At 40.2% G+C, this 17,316-nt stretch overlaps 2 protein-coding genes across 6 annotated transcripts; both read left to right on the top strand.

The window, feature by feature from the left end:
- Positions 1–109: 109 nt before the first annotated feature.
- Positions 110–10,774, top strand: tmc4 (transmembrane channel-like 4). Of its 2 annotated transcripts, XM_082551760.1 has the most exons (16): positions 110–292; positions 370–556; positions 3,979–4,121; positions 4,225–4,425; positions 4,963–5,036; positions 5,558–5,703; positions 5,916–6,066; positions 6,209–6,367; positions 6,446–6,603; positions 7,472–7,598; positions 8,099–8,196; positions 8,323–8,506; positions 8,600–8,730; positions 8,898–9,053; positions 9,160–9,238; positions 10,447–10,774. In XM_082551760.1, exons 1-16 carry the CDS (start codon positions 241–243, stop codon positions 10,537–10,539), a joined length of 2,139 nt encoding a protein of 712 aa, XP_082407886.1. In that variant the 5' UTR covers positions 110–240; the 3' UTR covers positions 10,540–10,774. The 2 variants fall into 2 exon arrangements, with proteins under 2 accessions (XP_082407886.1, XP_082407887.1); XM_082551761.1 differs by lacking the exon at positions 4,225–4,425.
- Positions 10,775–10,870: 96 nt separating this feature from the next.
- Positions 10,871–17,243, top strand: leng1 (leukocyte receptor cluster (LRC) member 1). 4 transcript variants are annotated; one of them, XM_082551765.1, is made up of 5 exons: positions 10,871–10,953; positions 11,275–11,447; positions 13,482–13,670; positions 15,763–16,052; positions 16,188–17,243. In XM_082551765.1, exons 2-5 carry the CDS (start codon positions 11,316–11,318, stop codon positions 16,405–16,407), a joined length of 831 nt encoding a protein of 276 aa, XP_082407891.1. In that variant the 5' UTR covers positions 10,871–10,953; positions 11,275–11,315; the 3' UTR covers positions 16,408–17,243. The 4 variants fall into 4 exon arrangements, with proteins under 4 accessions (XP_082407891.1, XP_082407890.1, XP_082407889.1 ...); XM_082551764.1 differs by having other exon boundaries at positions 10,888–11,057; XM_082551763.1 differs by having other exon boundaries at positions 10,888–11,057; positions 11,220–11,447.
- Positions 17,244–17,316: the final 73 nt, after the last annotated feature.

Here is a 17,316-nt window from a genome sequence, read left to right as displayed (position 1 = left end):
GTGCTTTTCCCTTCTGGCTGGGTAAAGCTAACTCATTAGGTTGAAGCCAATAAGGAAGTGCATGTGCAGTCATTTACAAAGGGAGTAAAGTCCGTGAAAGGGGACAACAAGGAAGCAGGTCATGGATACGCAGATTATCCTCACAAGGAAGTGTTTCACTTATTTGTTTGAGTCTGGATTTGTTGTCGGTCAGCTATTAGATGTGATCGTAGAGGAAAACTGTTAACATTCGTCAGAGAGATGGCCGGTGAAATACAGAGACAAAACTCTCATATTTACAATTACATTGGAGGTGATCAGATTTACCTGCTCGTATTTGTTGTTTTGTTTTAAACTCTTAGACGATGTCTGAATGCCTTTCGCTCACAGGAAATGGTTATGACGGTGAGCAGCAGTCACTCAGGCGTCGGCAGGTTTCGTCTCCAGCTCCTGATCAGAGTTATCCTCACTTCAACTGGGACTCAACCCCCGAGGATGAAGATGAAGACAGCGATGGTGGACCCAAACGGGACATCAGGTGTATTCCCCTGCCCATGCACCTGAGAAGAACTATAAGGTATGAAACTTTCTACTGAATGTTTGGTGGTGACGTTTCAGTAATTCAGTGGAAAAACAGAGAAATAAAGAGAAAGTTAATGGAGAGCCCAGATTTGAGGTCATGGACTAAATTAATGCGAGTAAATTAATGACTAGAGTTTAAAGGTCAGGGAGTCAGCAGTGTATTGCTCGTAAATGATAGCATGTTCCCAAATTTAAACGCGGTCTTAAAGAATGAGTATGTGGCCGATATGAAGCAGAACATTCATCCTCTTACAAATGAAAAACATAATCACCCTTCATCATACACTGTGACTTATCTCACTGTGTTCTGTTACAATAGTATATATTGGACTTTATAACTTCACTTGTGCTTGGGTTTTAACTTTTAGCAGTATATGATAAAAACTTAAGTCATCTAAATAACATGAGTCTTGTAATGGAGCTGGGATAATGTGGATCTGCAAAACACACACAACATAATTTCCAAGTAGATTTCTGGAAGAAAAATCATTCAACGCATAGCTTCATTTAAACCCAATCAATTTCATTAGCTAGTTGTTATAGACAGCTGGTTGTTCATGTATATTAAACTGTACGTGTCTGCCTACAGTTACATCTAGAAACCTAAGGACATGGACACAGTTTGTGTAGGTTTCATAGGTTTCTACACCCTCACAGTGATTTCAAATCAAACAATCAAGACATGATTGAAGTGCAGACTTCCAGCTTTAATTAAGTGGACTTAACAAAAGAGTTGCACTAACTGTTTAGTAATTACAGCCATTTGTATACACAGTCACAGTAATTGCACAGTTGATTGATGAGCAGTTTCATGGCCAGGTGAGGCCTGTTCACTCACTGTTTGATTACAAATTAAGCAGATGAATGATAGTTAGAGTTGATTTCCAGTGTTCACCTTGTATTCAGTAGTCTTTTAATTGAATATATATAATGTTCTAAGAGATGTTGATACAGGCGAAGGAGGCAATAATTAGGCTGAAAATTCAAAATAACCTTTCAGAAAAATGAAATATACTTTAGAAGTCAGTAAACTGGTTCATTCCTAAAAAGAAGGATTGCATTGAGCAGCTCAGTAAAACCAAAAAGGCCTGAAAGAAAATATAGGCCAGCTTTTATTATTGTGGTTAAGAAGAAAACACCTTTATAATATCAGCTCTAGTAAAAACAACTTTTGAGGAGGTGTATCATTGTCAAAGTCCACAATCGTGAAACTTCTTCATGAGTGTAAATGCACAGGGTTTACTACAGGGTTCACACCACTGGTCACAAGGAAGAAGAAGGCGGTGGCCATCTATGGGAAAAAACTGTTTGGACAGATGAAACTGAGACGTATCAGAATGATGGGAAGAAAAAGGTTTGGAGAAGGAGAAAAACAGGTCATGTTTGGAGACAAACCACATTATCTGTCACACATGGTGGAGGAAATGTAGCATGCACAGGTATTGCTGCCAGTGGAGCCAGTTCACTGGTGTTTATTTATGATGGGACCTCAGATAGAAAGTAGCAGGACCAGCTGTGAAGTACAAAACTGTACTCTCTGCTCAAATTCAACAAAGTACTGCAAAACTGATCAGACTGTGTTTCACAGAACAAAAGGATAATCCTCCAAAGCAAACTGTAAAAGTACCCAAAGGTTTTCTCAAGGCAGAGAAATTGGATATCCTTCAATGGGCAAGTCAGTCACCTGATCTCAACCCAACAGATCAGCTTTTCAGATACTAAAGACAAAGTGGATTGAGAAAAACCCCTCAAACCAGCAGCAGCTGGAGGAGGCTGCAGTAAAAGCCTGGCAATCAGAATCAAAATACTTTATTGATCCCTTGGGGAAATTATGTTGGTTACAGCGCTCCAGTACAAACAATAACAAAATCAGGCAATACAAAAAGTAAGAAATAGCACAATATGTACAATATATACATATATATATATATATAAGTCACTTACTAATAAATATCTGAATAAGAAAGAAGAGCAGAAGAGCAAAAAGGGTGTAGCTATTGCAGTACACAGTGTATCAGGTGGATGAGTTGTACAGGGAGATGGCAACAGGCAGGAATGATTTCATGTGTCGTTCAGTGGTGCTTTTTGGTAATCTCAGTCTTTCGCTGAACGTGCTCCTGTGGCTAGCTAGCATGGAGTGGGTGGGAGGAGTTATCCAACATTGTCTTTATCCTGGACAACATTCGCCTCTCCATCACCACCCTAAGAGAGCCCAGCTCCATCCCCACAACATTACTGGCCTTGCGGATCACTTTATTATTATATAGCATCAGCAACCCTCAACCTACTGCCCCAGCATGCAACCGCGTAGAGGATTGCACTGGCCACAACAGACTCATAGAAAATTCGGAGCATTGTCCGACAGATGTTGAAGGACCTCAGCCGCCTCAGAAAATAGAGTCGGCTCTGGCCTTTCCTGTAAAGTGCTGTGGTGTTTTTAGCCCAGTTCAGTTTATTGTCAATGTATACTCCGAGGTATTTATAGTCTTCGGTCTTTGCCAGGTTGAGCCTCAGATGATTCTGCTCATACCACGTGACAAATCAGTTAACCACAGCCCGGTACTCTGTCTTATCATCCCTGCCGATGCATCCAACCACCACAGAGTCATCAGAAAACTTCTGAAGATGGCAGGTCTCTGTGCAGTGGCTGAAGTCTGTGGTGTAGAGGGTGAAGAGGAAGAGGGAGAAGACAGTTCCTTGTGGTGCCCCTGTATTGCTGATTACCTTGTGGTCTTCCTGTTAGGTAATCAACAATCCAGGACACCAGAGAAGCATCCACCTGCATCACTGTTAGCTTATCACCCAGGAGGGTTGGCCTGATGGTGTTGAAAGCACTGGAAAAGTCAAAAAACATGACCCTCACAGTGCTCGCCGGCTGGTCCAGGTGGGTGTAGACATGATTGAGCAGAGAGATGATGGCGTCATCAGTTCCGAGACGGGGCTGGTAAGCAAATTGAAGGGGATCCTGATGTGACTCCTCAAGGGAAGAAACACAGCATTTGGTGATGTCCAAATACACTTCACGCAGTCGTTGACTGTAAAGGATTTAAAGGAGAATTAAAAAGCGATACTTACATTTAAAATTATGATTATGCAATACGTCTCTGAAAATACGTCTCTATTTATCAAAATGGCTTTAAATTCACAAACTGTCAATGAAAACATTTTTGATACAGCCCCTAAAGCTGAAAGCCTGCACTTCAGTCACATCTTGATTGATTTAAAATCCTCTGTGGTGATGTGCAGAGGCAGAATGACAAAAACTGCTTGTTAATGTATGTATATACTGTGTAAGTGCTATCTAATTCATGTTTATTTAATAATTCTCCTATATATAGTTTATTTTAAATTACTTGGTAATTGTGAGGGAATTTTGAGTTGTTGTAATATAATTTCTTTATTATTTGTCCTTCACAGGGAAGTGCAGCAAATGCGGTCGCCCGCATTTTCCAGAGATGTGTCCTGGAGAGGGAGACAGATGCTGCGTAAACTCAGAAACAAATGCAAAGAATTTCTTTACTTTTTCTCATTGTGGAGGAAGTCAGTGCAAATGATTGGAGGTACACATGCAGTAAATTAATATAAAAGGACAATAAAGGAAGCAGGTCAGTCCCACGCGTTAAGTTTACATTTGAAACAAACCATGTTTCTTTGCCCTCACAGGGAACTTTGGAGGTGGTGTCCAGTCTTACTTCGTGTTCCTTCGCTTCTTGGTGGTTCTGAATTTTGTGTCCTTCTTTCTGATTGCTGGGTTTGTCCTCATTCCCAGTGTTGTCTTCAGATCCACCAACCACCACCAACCAACCACCAACAGCACAGATATCCTCACTGTTAGCAATAACTTGAGTGAAACAAATTGCATCGGTGCGTCCTGTTTCTTCATTTCCTCCTTTTTTCCTTGTTACTCATCTTTTATCACATTTCTTCGTAATTACAACAGGAAGCCTTCTTGCACTTTGCTGCAACAGTTTCCAGGCAACAGCCCTGCATTTGTAGGAGTAAGAGTAGAGAGAGTGGTACCCCTTCTGTTTTCCCTTCAGAAATAAAATGTGGGCTGCTCACCTGTGGATGAGCAGAATATTTATACAAAATTCCACATCTGTGACATTCAAATATATACAAAAATGAGTTTATCCCTAATATCATTTATCATCTCCAGACCTGAAATAGCTTTACAGGATGATGTATGACTTTTCCAAATCCTTTGATTATTTTAAAGCCACATAAGAAACAGATCTTATTTAGACGTTAAATAGTTTCCACTGCAGCTGCATTGAATCTCCCGGTCTCTTTCTGTGTATTTAATTTATTTACAAATATCATAAATTCTTGAGGCAACAGCATGACCTTTATGTTCAGAGGAAGCTTTTTGTTTACTGTGTTTTATTTTTTCAAATCCAGCTAAATGCAAGGTGTATGAAGTTAAGAGCACAACGGAGATCTATCAGTACCTGCTCGACTTCCTTTCGGGAACGGTGAGACATTGAGAGACTTGCAGAATGTATATAGACCTGCACTTTAGTTTGAGGCACTTTAGACTTTCATAGAATTGTCATTCCACTTTCATTCTGCAAAAAGGTGACACCGAGAACACATATAAGGTACAGCTGGAGTAATAATGTCTTTTTGTGTGTGGTGGTTTGAAAATAGAAAGTCACGGGTGTTACTGACACTATGTTGGCATGAGTATGAAAGTAAGGCAGCACACGCAGAACCACAACACTGAAACTTAAGCAGCTAGTTTGAATGAGCTGTGACTCATTTCAGGCTTTACACCTGTGCTTTTCTGCTGCACCTTGTCAAAGTGTTTTATGTGAATGACACTGGTTCATTTATGCTTTTAGGCTTCACGTTGGAGCTGAAGCCTACAATATAGGCCTAAATAATAAATCTAGCGATATATTGTAGTGAAGAAATTGCACAATTCTCCTGCTTTTATTCTCAGCCGGCAAAATGTAATTGCATCTTGAGCTGGATATTCTTCTCTCCTTTACAGGGTTTTATGGAGTATTCATACCTGTTTTATGGCTACTACAACATCACAGAGATGCCGAACAGGGACTTCTTCTACAACATCCCTCTTGCCTACATCCTCACTGCTGTCTTCTACTTTGCCTTTTGTCTCATCTGCATGATAACACGGTCAGTCCCACGACTGTAACGGCCAGGTTCTTGCTTAGACAGCAAAATTGGGTTTGTTTTACTGAATTCCTGGGGTCTGGAGACACTATAGTTCGTGTTAAACGGATGCATTATGTAAATAAAGGCTGTGTGTTTGCATGTTTAGCTTAGAGTCCTGAGTTCAGTCAGCCTGACTTCTGTCTGTATCCTTTTCACTGGCTGTTCACACACAGGATGGGGACTGCAGCTCGAGTTGCTGTGGCAACGGGAAGCAGCACTGGAGTGAGCAGTTACAGCATGATCGTGTTCACCGGATGGGACTATAGTTGCCTGGGAGACAGAGCTACCAAACTGAAGCAGAAAAACATCCTCTACCAGCTACAGGTCAGAAGAGATCTATCCTACTTAACAGGATGAAGTGCTGGAAAAGAGAAACGTGACCCACACGTGGCAGCTTTGCTCCACAGTTTCGTATACACGATGTGCCTTCAGGTGACCCCTCATTTCTCTTCTCTCCCTCGGCCAGGTGGATCTGGAGGAGGAGAGTCGAAAGAGACACAAGGCTGATCTGTCAACATCAAAAAAAGTGATTTTATACTCTCTGCGTGTTTTAATGACTTTTCTTTCACTTGGGTTCATTGGAGGAGCTTTCTACGGCATCTATGTGACCACACAGTTCAGCCAGGTAAACGATGTAAAAATAATGATGCCAACATGATCTTCTTGAAGCTCTGGGTGACCATCTCCCATTTCTGCTAAACAGAATAGGGCTGATGAGCAAGGGATCCTTGGCTTTATTATTCAGTATCTCCCGTCCATGGTCATCACTGCTGGAAACTTTGTGGTGCCTCTGCTGTGTGACAAGATCGCCTTAGTAGAGCAATACTCCCCCAGCACTACTATCATATTGGCTCTCTTAAGGTTTGTGAGAAAGAGATTATGTCACATGCATTTAATTTGTTTGTGTTTGTAATGCTTGAAAAAAAAAAATCTGATCAGTCGCTCCAAGCCCATATCTTCTTATCACAAATACACAATGAGATATGACAAACTCCAGCAAATGTGGAAATTTTTTATTGTAAATAAGAGAGTAAATGCAGAATTATAACACTATAACAACTATTGATAATAATGATGCTGCTGCACCTATTTTAAAAATTGACCAGAATATTAAACACAATAAATATTTTACTCACTTTAATCATAGTACTATAACTAGGCCCATAATTATCAAGACTGCCTAGCTTGCCAGGTTCATCCTTAACGACTGGCTCTAACAGAGCAGACAATAATGGGTCTAGTCACAAGCCATGGATCAAACAAACAGCAAAATGTTAAATGCCTGATGATAAATATGATCTAACCCACATGTTTTATTATCTGGCCACTATGGCTATACACAAGCTGCTATAATGCTTTTGCCATGATTCTCCAATATAGTGTGCAATACGAAGGAAATTATGCTGCAATCACCACCTTACCTGTTCTACAATTCAATTTCAGCTCAGGTTACTTCGTGTGGCACGTCCTTCAGTTTTAAAAAAAATACTAGCGCACCCTGGCTCCCACACGACTTACATCAGCTAAAACGTTGTTCATGGGGCCCTCAAGGTAAAATAAACACAAAAAACAGCTTAAAACCTTCCCTGCTTTAAACCTGGTCATTAGTTTTATGTAACAAACTTGTAAATATGGTAGTGTATCCTTATCTGTGTTGAGTTATCAAGTAAGATTAGTGTGAAATTAAAATTAGATGAATGAAAATGACCCATTTCTCTTCCACACCCAGGGCAGTGTTTCTGCGTCTGGTGAGTCTGGGCGTCCTCCTCTACACCCTGTGGAGTCAGATCACCTGCTACCCTAACGAGCTCAAAGGAAACTGTACACTGTGCGGGTACAACTACAAAGAATTCCAAGTAATTATATTACTGATCTTCATTTTCAGAGTGTAACAGCGCGGAGGGGGTCCTATATGACAGACCTTCTGTTGTTTGTGTTTAAGTTGTCTGTCATGAGAAAAAGCAGTGCTTTCAGTTTGTTGCTGGATCAAGACTTTGCTGGGTAAATTAAACAGGATCCCTTGAAGGCTTCGACGTGCAAAAGAAAAACTGACAGAATAATTGAACTGGAAACTCATTTACACTCCGTTTGTATTTTAAAAAGTCATAAACAATAATGGTAAAGCATGTCAGGTTTTTCAGTAAATATTTTTTGATCTCTTGGGGAGAACAGTAGCAGCTCTGCGACTGCCTCGTTCCGCTGACGGAGGCTTGAGTAAAATACAAAACGCGCTCTTTAACAGCTGCTATAACAGCCTGTGTGTGCAGACAAAGAGGTTAACACAACAGTAACATCAGCTTTGAATATATTCAGCATGTCCACACTGAAAGACAATCTTATCTTTTCTTATTGGTAGTGCTGGGAAACACGTGTGGGGCAGGAAATGTACAAGCTCACAATGTTTGACCTCCTCATCACCGTTGCTGTTTTTCTGCTGGTTGAATTTCCACGCAGGTACTTTTTATAGCATAAAGATATGAGTCGTATTAATGCACATCATGCAAATGCATGCTGTATATTTGAATACTGGTCAATCAGTCTTGTGTTCAGCTATGTAGTGTTTTTTTGTGTATGTGGTAGGCTTGTGGTGGATAACTGTTCCTGTAAGCCTGTTCAGTGGGTGGGGCGGCAGGAGTTTGTGGTTCCCTCCAATGTGCTTGGCCTGGTTTATGGTCAGACTGTGGTCTGGGTGGGAGCTCTTTTTTGCCCTCTGCTGCCCGCCATCAACACCTTGAAGTTTGTCATCCTGTTTTACTGCAAGAAGGTGAGGCTCTAGCTTTAACACCGCCAACATGTCACACATTGCTTGGTGATTTTGTCCCTAATCCACTATTAAATTGCCACTTTCCCCCCGCAGATAACACTCTTCCAAAACTGTCGGCCAGCGCTGAGGACGTTTCGTTCTACCACCTCCACCTTCTTTTTTCTGGTGGTGCTCCTGTTTGGATGGGGTTTGGCAACAGTTGTCTTGATTTACAGTCTTTCTGAGTGAGTGTTTCATACTTACCTGTAACAGCTGTGCAACACAACTGCTTTTTCTGCATCACTGTAAGAAAACTTGCTGTCTTGCTATACTTGCTATAAACTTTGCATGAAAACATTTTTCATGTTATTTAACATTGCTGAGGACAAGTGTGTCCCTCTTCCTCAAACAGGATCCGTCCCTCTTACGGTTGTGGTCCTTTCCATTCATCCAGTACCATGTGGTCAACTGTTCCAGACTCATTCAACAATCTCTCTAACGTCACACAGGAGTTTCTCTTCTTCGTCGGCTCCCAGGCGTTCTCCATCCCTCTTTTTGCATTAGCAATGTGCGTGAACTCTCAGTATGCTATTTGTGTAATGATGACCTGCATATTAAATAGTCCTTACTGTGCATTTCATGGAGTAATATTATGTCTCTCTTCTCCCTGGCAGTGTGGTGATGTGCTATGTCGTAGCTTTAGCAACTGTCTATGGGAGAAGCATTGCACTGCTAAAAGCTCAGCTTAAACTGGTAAACTGCTTTATTATTATTACTATTATTATTATTAGATAAAGTCATGTACTTAAGGAAAAAGCCAAAGAAGGAAAGTAAATACACCCTCTTTCAATTGTTCAGGACATAGTAACAAAAAAAATCATCTGGTCCTTATCAGACTCTAACATGATGTATTACACCATGTGATTACTTAACAAAAATTATGCCAAAATGCAGAAGCGCTGTGTGACAAACTAGGTACAACTAGGTACACTTCCTGATTCAGTAGCTGTTAGAACTGTATGACTTTATTAGTCTCTCACATTGTTATGAAGGAATTTTGGCCCACCACAGCTTTTCAATATGTTTAAGGTTAGGAATTTGACTGGACAATTGCAGCACCTTGACTCTTTTCTTTGTCAACCATTCAGTTATAGATTTGCTGCTGTTCTTGGGATCACTGTCCTGCTGCATGACCCAAATTCAGCCAAGCTTTAGCTGTCAGACAGATGGTCTCATAGTTGACTCTAGAATACTTTGGTATACAGAGGAGTTTAAGGTTGACTCAATCACTGCAAAGTGCTCAGGTCCAGTGGGTGCAAATAACAAGCACAAATCATTACCCCTCCAGCACCGTGCTGGACAGTTGGTTTGAAATGTTTGTGCTGATATGCTGTGCCTGGTTTTCACCAAACATGATGCTACACATTATGGTCAAGGATCGCCACTTTGGTCTAAACTGAACAAAGGACATTGTTTCAGAAGTCTTAAGGTTTGTTTAGACTTAAGCTGTGTTGCCATGATTTACAGTAAATAGGCTTTCTCCTGGCAACCTTTCCAAACGAGCCAGTCTTTTTAAACTGTACTGTCAGTTTTCTACAACTGCTTCTGCATCATGTTTCAGTATTTGTTACAAAATGAAACAGTCTAATATATAATAACTTTCTGCTTGTGTGTATTTACATTAACTTCATTTTAAAACCTGCCGAGGATTAATATCATGTGTTGATAGGTAAAATCTTGGAATTCAAAGAGGATGCATTCACAGGCACTTTACAACAACTACACACAGTCCAGTCCAAATATACAAACCTATCTGCGTTAATTACCTTACAGTTTATAATGACCCTACAGTCCCGAAATTAAATGGTGATCTTTTATATACGTCATTAGGCTTCACTTTGAAACAGTAAGTTAAATGGTTTCCTGATTCTCACATGGACTGATGAGTTTTTGGTTTACAGGAGAGCCGTGACAAACAGTTCCTGATCAAGCAGATTGAGAGCCTGAGTCGGCAAGCTCATATACCGACACATCATGCAGGAGTACAAGATTGAACACGACATATGGGCAAGGATCTACCGTCTTGAAAACAACATAATAAGACTTGTTTTTATGTTTATAATTTAATGCAGGCTAGGTTTTACCACACACGTCTGCACGAAGATAACTGTATTAAAAGTTGTGATTTTTTTTAAAGGAATACATAAAGAAGGAGAATTAAAACTTTATCGTTATTAGAGTATAACATTTCCACTATGTAAATAGATTAGTGCCTTTTCTGTCTGTCCTTCAAAGCAGATATTCTTTTCTTTACATAATAAAATAAAATGAGAAACATAACAGCCCCCTCTGCTGTCGCCATTGTGTTATTGCTTCAACATGGAGCTACTGATTACTTCCTGTTTGGGTCTGCCTGTTCCTGTGAGGTCCTGCTACCTGTCCAACAAGAACAATTCTTCACTCAACAAGTTGGTGACAGTGCCTGGGCCCTGTTTTAGAGAGTAAAATGTTAAAAAAAATATTGCTAAATTGGCGGAAATGTGATATCTATGCGTGGTGCTGAGTCCTTAAGGTAAAGTAGATGTGGAAAGTAGCAAACATCGGCTAACATTATCTCGTTAGCTCTGCCTCTTGGGAGGTCAAAGCTGCAAATATAAAGTTTGTTTTTGTATATTTATATATTTTTATTCTATTTTCCGCTTTGGGGCATTGACGCATTTCCTTCCACAACTAGCGGCTTTATTTGGGGGAACTTATTCACGTTTTCCTTCCACTTTTGCCGCTGCTAGCCGACTGCTAACCTATAGTAGTAACAGTCGCCAAGGGAACAATGAACATCCTTCCGAAGAAGAGCTGGCATGTCCGCAACAAAGACAACGTCGCTCGAGTGCGGAGGGACGAGGCCCAGGCAGCAGAGGAGGAGCGCGAGGCCAAGCGTCGCGTGGAACGCGCGGAGCAAGAGGTGACTCCGGGTGGATGACCGTGGCGTGCTGTTACTGTACATACTTTTTGCTCTGTTTCCCATGTAGTTTGAGCAGGATACCTCAAATTCAAACCAGATATGATCAGAAGCAAGGTTACTAACTTGAACAACATAAAAAAAAAGTACTCATTTATAATAAAAGTATACAGTAAATGTCCTTTTTCAGTAGGGCCTACCTGAGATGCTCTTAGTCCAACCCTAGTTACAAAAAAGTTAGAATACTGTGTAAAGTGTTGCTGAAAACAGTGAGGATTTTTAAATTAAGTAAACCTAAATATACCTTGAAGCACTGATGGTACCTTTCCAGATTTGCAAGCTGCCAGTTCCATAGGCACTAATGCACACGTTGTACCTTGAGAAACAGTTTCTACTGTGCCTCAGTCCATTTTGAATAGGCTTTGGCCCAGAGAAGGCAGCGTTTTTGTATCATGTTCACATATGGCTACTTTGAAGTGTAACAGTAATTTCTGAAAGTGTTCCTGAACCCATGCAGTGACTCCATGACAGAATCCTGCCTATTTTTACTGCACTGTTGCCTGTGTTGCCAAAAATCACAGGCATCTAGTATTGATATTCAAAGTCTTTGTAACTTTACATTTAGGAGCTTTATGCTGAAATTGGTACACAACTTGTAGACACAGTTTTTGCATATCCAGTCATGTTACTGAGCGGTTGGCAGTTAACTTAGTTGCAAAATATTCCTCTAGCTGTTTCCTTTTAGTTAAGCTTACTTTTCCAGCCTTTTGTTACCACTGTCCCAACTTTTTGAGATCTGTTGCTGCCAACAAAATCATTTAAAACATTGGTTATAAACAACAATAACAGTTGTGAATAAAAATTGCAAAATGCAAATTAAGGCATTCTCTTTTTAATCTACATTTTGCACAATAAATAAATATGTAGAATATTAAAGCTTTTTATAATGGGATGGAAATCTAAAAAATAAATATATTAAAAAGGCAGAATTATTTTGAAATCAAATGTATTACAGAAAAGTTACCCAAAAACAACAATGTCAGTACTGTACATTAAAGTAAAGGACAGGAAACGTGAGATGACATTGAAGTAGCTCAGTATCACAGGGGGTAAAATGTAGTGGGCCGTGCAGAGCCGGAATAAAATGTTATCATGCGAGAACAGATTGTTCTCTGCTACACTTATGTGTTGCATTGCAGAGATTATTAGGGTTTTACTGTATTTAAAGAAGCTTTGAGCCCATCAGTGAGGGTTTTTTTTGCCATCCACTGTCACTAAAAATATTTTTAACCATTTTATTTAACTTATTAAAGCTTAAAATAAATTTTTGTTGATCAAATAGACAAAATGTATTGGAAAACATATAGACCTTTGATACGTTAAGTAACCCAGATGTCCAGAACCCCTTAAAAGGCCCACACTGAGACAGGAAACACCCTGTTTTTATGAAACAACAGAGTGAAAGCAGACTAAATATTAGCAACCACGTATGCATTATAATAGGTAGAGTGTAAGCATCAGATACTGTCCTTGTTGACTGCTGATTAGCATTGTTTCTCTGATGTGTCAGCTAACTTTTGTGCTGACTAAATGTTCAAACGGTGTAGTGATCTTTTCTTTATTTCCCCTGCCAAAAAAGGGTGGATAGTTAATGGTAAAAATATGTAATATACTAATTAAAAAACAAACAAGTTGTTATTTTAAACATCAGTATTGGTCCAGAGTTTTGCAATCACTGCATCCCTAATAGATCTCTCACTAGTGCACGCCTATCCTCTACAATTGTAAAAAACAACACATTTACTGTTGTATGCTGTCTTTTGTTAATATTTAAAAAAAAAAAACAACACCTGGAAATCAATGCTAACATTTCCTGTGTGTTACTATTCAGATTGCTGTAAATGTACTGTACGTCTCTAAATTGGCACCAGTAGAAAACTTAAGTATTTATGATTTGAGTTTAGTTTTTTATTATGAAGGTTAAATAAGCTTTGCCGTGCCCATGAATGTCCTTTAATTGTTGTTCATTGTTTACAGGCACGTACAGAGTATCTGAGAAGGAAAGCCCGAGCTGCTCTTCAGCCAACAGGAGGAAGCAGAGATGATGGTGATGAGGAACAGGGTGGAGGAAGTGGAGCTCTGGAGCATCTCAATCTTTTCCCCCTGGAGGAGTCCTCGGAGAAGAAGGGGAATGAGGAGTATCTCAGGGAAAAGAAAGAAGAAAAGGTGTCCGTGCTGCTGCTTCTGTCAGTCTTCTCTTTCATGCTTTTCTTTTGCTCTGACGTAGCAGCTGAATGATAGCAAAGCTTTTGCAAGTTTGGTACCACATCTGGGTTCAGTGTCCTGCATGGTCTGTGGTTGCAGGTCCAGTGCTGAATACCATTTACATTTTCATTTTTTCCATTAAAAACCTTTAGTAGTTAGGAGTGGATCTGCAAAATCTTGCTTTTCAGCTCAGTCACAAAAATGCTAAATGCTTTGTATGTTTTTGAAATGTTGCCAGAGAAAAGATGATTCTTATCTAATCTCATCATTAGTGGGTGTAGTTTTCTCAGATGTCATTTGAGTGGTTTGTTATCACCACACTTTAAAAAGCAATGCAATCAGTTTAAATTTTTGTCTTGTTGTCATCATACCTGCTATTCTATTCTGCAGCCCAGTGCCAGTATGTATGCATGCAGCGTAAATAGATGCAGCATGAGACGGGTGGGAAATTAATTCAGACAGACAATATAAATACAAGTTAAAGCCCGTGGATGTGATCAAGGCTTTCCAATCACAGGTCAGAAAATGCCAAAATGCTGCTGATGGCAAAGCAGAGGCACTTTAGTACCATTTACATTTATTTAATGATTTGCTGAAGTATATTAGTTTATTGTGTGTCCTGTTTTAATAGCAGAGAATATCCATAACAGTTGTTGTGTTTTAGTTAATTAAAATTTTTTGCTTCAGTAAATTCAGAACTCAACAGGAAGTTGAATTTTTGAAGTGGTGTGGTGGGAAACACCTTGGTGCATAATGAGATACGCTACACTCAGGCTACGTCCACACTAATGCGTTGTCGTTTGGAAACGCATTGTTTTCTCTCTGTTTCGGCCTCCTGTCCACACTGAGACAGCGTTTTTGCTGATGGAAAACGCAGCATTTTGAAAACGCTCTCAAAAACATTTCTGGTTTCCTTGGTAACCTTTCATGTATATACATATGTGTATATGCACTACTTCCAAACACTTTGTATAAGCACTTTCTTTCTTTCAAGAACACCTACTAATTGTATGTCACGTTGCTGTATTGAGTGTTTGGATTTCAAAAGGGATATTGTCAGCCACGATTTATCACCTAATGCTGATTTCCTGTTGCCACTAGCTGTCGCGCTGACTTTGTGTAGATGTCTCCAGACTCGCTTCCAGGACGTCAAGCTCAGGACAGAGTGGACAGTGTACATTTGAGTTATAAGAGCTTTTTGTGGCAACTAATCAAAATTTGCTGAGCTGACATGGACGCACCAGACAACACAAACTCAAAAACTTCTTAGTTTGGCATTGCCAAGGTCTTTAGATTAAAGTTCTCTAAGAGGAGTTTGATAAAGTGTACTGCCTGAAAAAAAGCATTTTACATTTAAAACACTGGACTTCCTGTTGGGTTTAGAGCATGTCTCCAAGAGGCTTTTTTTCTAAATATTGCAGGTTTAAGTCAGGCTACAGAATTTCATACATGTAAGTGAAACTTGTTATTGTTTTTTTTATATGTAGCACCAGAAACTATTTTTCCCACACCCACAGGCCAAACCTACAAAATACAAAAACTTTTACCAGTTTCGTACCTTTCAAACTTTCCTACCCCATCAACAACTTCCTGTTTTAACAATATGAAGCTAAGATAGAGACCAATCAAAAAGCAGTTCATCTGCTCTTCTAGACCTTTTCGACTTTAGCTTGGAATACGGTCGAGAGTATCAGGTCGCATTTTTTCCCACTGTTTTCCTTTATCACACAACAAGAAATAGTTTGCTTTTGACATCTTCCCACTGCTGGTTTTATATGAGGGAGCTGCTCAAATAGCACACAGCATGCGGCACACATGATGCCTCAGACAGTTAGCTCTGCTATTTGCACTTAGGAACAAGTACTATGGAGCTCGTGGAAGGTTAAAGACAGGTTAATGTCCCGTCTGGCTACTCAGATATTTACATTCTCCTATCTGTTGGGCATTGTATAAACAAAACAAACACATGTATAAACAAAAAGTGTGCTACAGTAATGAAAAAAATAACACAAAATATTTGTTTTCTGTTGTTGTTTTTGTGGGGGGTTTCTAGGAGAAGCAGGAAAGAGCCATTGGCTTACTGGTGTCATTGGGACCCCAGCCGGGGTCTGAGGTCACGCCGTGGTATCTGAAAAGCAGCAAAGACAAAGAGGAGAGCAAAGAAAAAGAAAAGAGAAAAGGGATAAGTGAAGAGGAGAGAGAGAAGAAGGATCGTAGACTGAAGGATAGTTTGGATCCTTTGAAAGATATGAAGAAAGCTCTCGGAGAGAAAGACAGAAAGGAGCACAAGAGCAAGAAAAAGGAAAAAAGAGACAAAGGGGAAAAGAGGAGCAGCGGCGAGAGGTAAGAATACCAGTATTGATTGTCTGGAAGTTTTATCCCCCTTAGTATTTTACTGGGGCTCAAGTCAAATTAAAGCGATCTTGTGGTGAATATCAAAGCAGGTCGGTAACAAAATGTCTGTCTGGTCTCTTCCAGCTCGATAGAAAGGTTACGTGCTGAGCGTTTACAGAGGGAGGCTGAGGAAAGGAGGAGAGCCCAGGCACTTCTGGAGCAGAGGAGCGGCAAAGGAAAGGAGCCTGGGAGGGAAGTGAGCGAGAGGGAGAGGCCTTACAACAGCGCATACTTCCCAGAACTAGCCCGAAAGCGACAAAGGCGGGACCGGGAGAGCTGGAGAGATGAGATTTTAAAATCCTGAGCTCTCTTTGCTGTTTACAGACTCCAAATAAAGACGTTCACAGGACGGCGTCACTGTGAACTCACTATGATACAAACAGAAAGTCTGAGCCTTCAGCGTTGGGAGCGTTTATTTTTATTTATTATTTGTTACTCGCATGAGGGGCAGAGGTCAAATTTATCTGCAGAGTTTTACCCATGAACACATCAGCAGGGCAGATGGCCCATCACAGGGGGCTTGATGCTCAGCACGCCAGCAAAGACAGCGCTGTGTGAACAGCTGTTAGCAGGACATATACAGTAACAATCTAAAGAGTCTGTTAATCTAAAAACATTTACATTAAATCGTCTTCTGCGATGGTTTGAGTTACTAGTTTTAGGCCATTTCCATACATGCATGCATCCACCTCCTGCAGGTCTTCTGAGGGAGAGACTGAGACATTCCCAAACCAGAGAAAGAGGGATATAATGATTTAATTTCTCCAGCATACTCTGGGTCAAACCCAAGGTTTGCTCTTGGTAGGACATGTCCAAAACATTTAACCTAGGAGGCATCATATTCAGATGACCGATCCACCTCAGCAGGCTCCTTTAGATGTGGAGGAGTAGCGGCTGTGCTCAGAGTACTTCCAGAATGACAGAGCTCCTCACCCTGACTCTAAAGAAGCGCTTCAGAGGAAGATCATCTCCACGGCTCGTATCTTCGACAACTCTTCTCTTCACCGATCCAAATCCCTTATAATGTATGATTATCAAATATAAACAAAAATCATAATTAATATTTTCAGTATTCTGTGACACTGCTGGTTTAAAGAAACACTGTAAATGTCAATGGCAACAATAAAAGTATTATTATTTCCAGGAAAAAGCTCTCTCTCTACTCATCTTTGAGGCGAACTGACCGTTTCTCTATTTTGTGTATGTGTTTAAT

The sequence above is a fragment of the Aulonocara stuartgranti genome, assembly GCF_965226115.1.
Source record: "Aulonocara stuartgranti genome assembly, chromosome: 11".
Lineage (NCBI taxonomy): Eukaryota > Metazoa > Chordata > Actinopteri > Cichliformes > Cichlidae > Aulonocara > Aulonocara stuartgranti.
Note: the sequence above shows the minus strand (reverse complement) of the source record. Positions and strands in the feature narration are given on the sequence as shown.

Excerpts from the sequence above, each read along its gene's own strand:
- leng1 (XM_082551765.1), top strand. The coding sequence starts at position 11,316 with ATGAACATCCTTCCGAAGAAGAGCTGGCATGTCCGCAACAAAGACAAC. Across the intron at positions 13,671-15,762 it reads GGGAAAAGAAAGAAGAAAAG|GAGAAGCAGGAAAGAGCCAT; the intron begins GTGTCCGTGCTG and ends GGGGGTTTCTAG. Across the intron at positions 16,053-16,187 it reads AAGAGGAGCAGCGGCGAGAG|CTCGATAGAAAGGTTACGTG; the intron begins GTAAGAATACCA and ends GGTCTCTTCCAG.
- tmc4 (XM_082551760.1), top strand. The coding sequence starts at position 241 with ATGGCCGGTGAAATACAGAGACAAAACTCTCATATTTACAATTACATT. Across the intron at positions 5,037-5,557 it reads TCGACTTCCTTTCGGGAACG|GGTTTTATGGAGTATTCATA; the intron begins GTGAGACATTGA and ends TCTCCTTTACAG. Across the intron at positions 5,704-5,915 it reads CTCATCTGCATGATAACACG|GATGGGGACTGCAGCTCGAG; the intron begins GTCAGTCCCACG and ends GTTCACACACAG.